Source organism: Aplysia californica, unplaced genomic scaffold (genome assembly GCF_000002075.1).
Source record: "Aplysia californica isolate F4 #8 unplaced genomic scaffold, AplCal3.0 scaffold00156, whole genome shotgun sequence".
Classification (NCBI taxonomy): Eukaryota; Metazoa; Mollusca; class Gastropoda; order Aplysiida; family Aplysiidae; genus Aplysia; species Aplysia californica.
Window position 1 is genome coordinate 452,025 of NW_004797426.1, and position 1,248 is coordinate 453,272.

General features: G+C 41.9%; 1 protein-coding gene across 1 annotated transcript in view; it reads right to left on the reverse strand.

Annotated features, from left to right (window-relative positions):
* The window catches only part of LOC101848430 (proton channel OtopLc), a gene marked incomplete at its 5' end in the record, with an annotated part of 52,806 nt that overhangs the window by 11,450 nt on the left and 40,108 nt on the right, over positions 1-1,248 (reverse strand). The window contains 1 exon segment of the mRNA XM_013082040.2: positions 123-254. Coding sequence (XP_012937494.1) covers positions 123-254 — 132 coding nt within the window.

Sequence of the window (1,248 nt, forward strand, 5' to 3'; positions counted from 1 at the left end):
CCTACCCCGTCTCAATCCCAACCGTAACGGTCCCATCAAGGGACGTACCCCCGCCCCATCCCCCCGTCTCAATCCCAACCGTAACGGTTCCTTCAGCGGACGTAACACCTCCCTGCACATACCTGGCTCCTCCGTATGACCACCCGGATGCTGCTCTCGAAGTAGTTGTTGCGCACGCGCACTCCGCGCAGGATGCAGATCTGGAAGTAGAGCAGCACGACCAGGGAGCCCAGGTACAGATATATCAGGAACACCTGGGGACCAACACAGCAGACGATGGTTTTTAGTTAGAGTTTTAGTTTTCGTTTTAAAAAGAGTTTTAGAAAGAGTTTTAGAAAGAGTTAAAAAGAAGCAAAAAACCCGAAAATGCAGCACAATTAGGACATAATGTAAAAGACGATGGTTTTTAATTTTCGTTTTAGGTTCTGTAAAAGTTTAACAGAAAATGCAAAACACTTAGATCTAGGTTATATAGTTTTAGTAAGAGTTTCAGAAAGAATTTTACGGAAAAAGCAACACAGGTCATATAAAACAATGGTTTTTAGTTTTAGTAAGAGTTTTAGTTTTAGAAATATTTTTACGGAAAATGCAACACAATTAGGCCGTACAAAAGACGATGGTCTTTAGTTTACGTAACAATTTTAGAAAGAGTTTTACAAAAAATGCAACTCAGTTAGGTCATATAAAAGAATGGTTTTTGTTTCAGTTTTAGAAAGAGTTTCATGTAACTTGCAACACAATTAGGTCATATAAGTGCCGAAAATTAGAGATGTTACTAAAGAGTAACATACAAAGGAAGGAAAAAAAAAAAAGACAATTGATGTTTCATTCGAAAGAAGGAGCTAACCAAACCACAGCAGCCGCCAACCATCCACACAATACACGATTGTAACATTTTAAGAAAATTCAGATCCTTCAAGAAGTGGGCTGCTTAGAATCTATAAGTTCTCTGAGGGCCAATCCTGGGGTCCGTTGGGTATATCTGAACAGGCAGAGGGAGATGTTTCCTGAAATAGCTTCCCCACTCGGGAATCGAACTCAAGTCTTCGCCTGCAATGGCGAAGTGCTTTAAAAAACCATTACATTGCAGACACCAGTCGGTAAGAGAAGAGAAGAGGACAGTGGTCACTGGTATGGTATGGTTCGGGGTTAGTGCTCTTTTCAACACTGTCACCCCCCTCCCCCACTCCGTTTCTATATTCATCCTCTCTCTGTGTCTCTCTTGCTCTGTCTCTTTCTCCCCCCCCC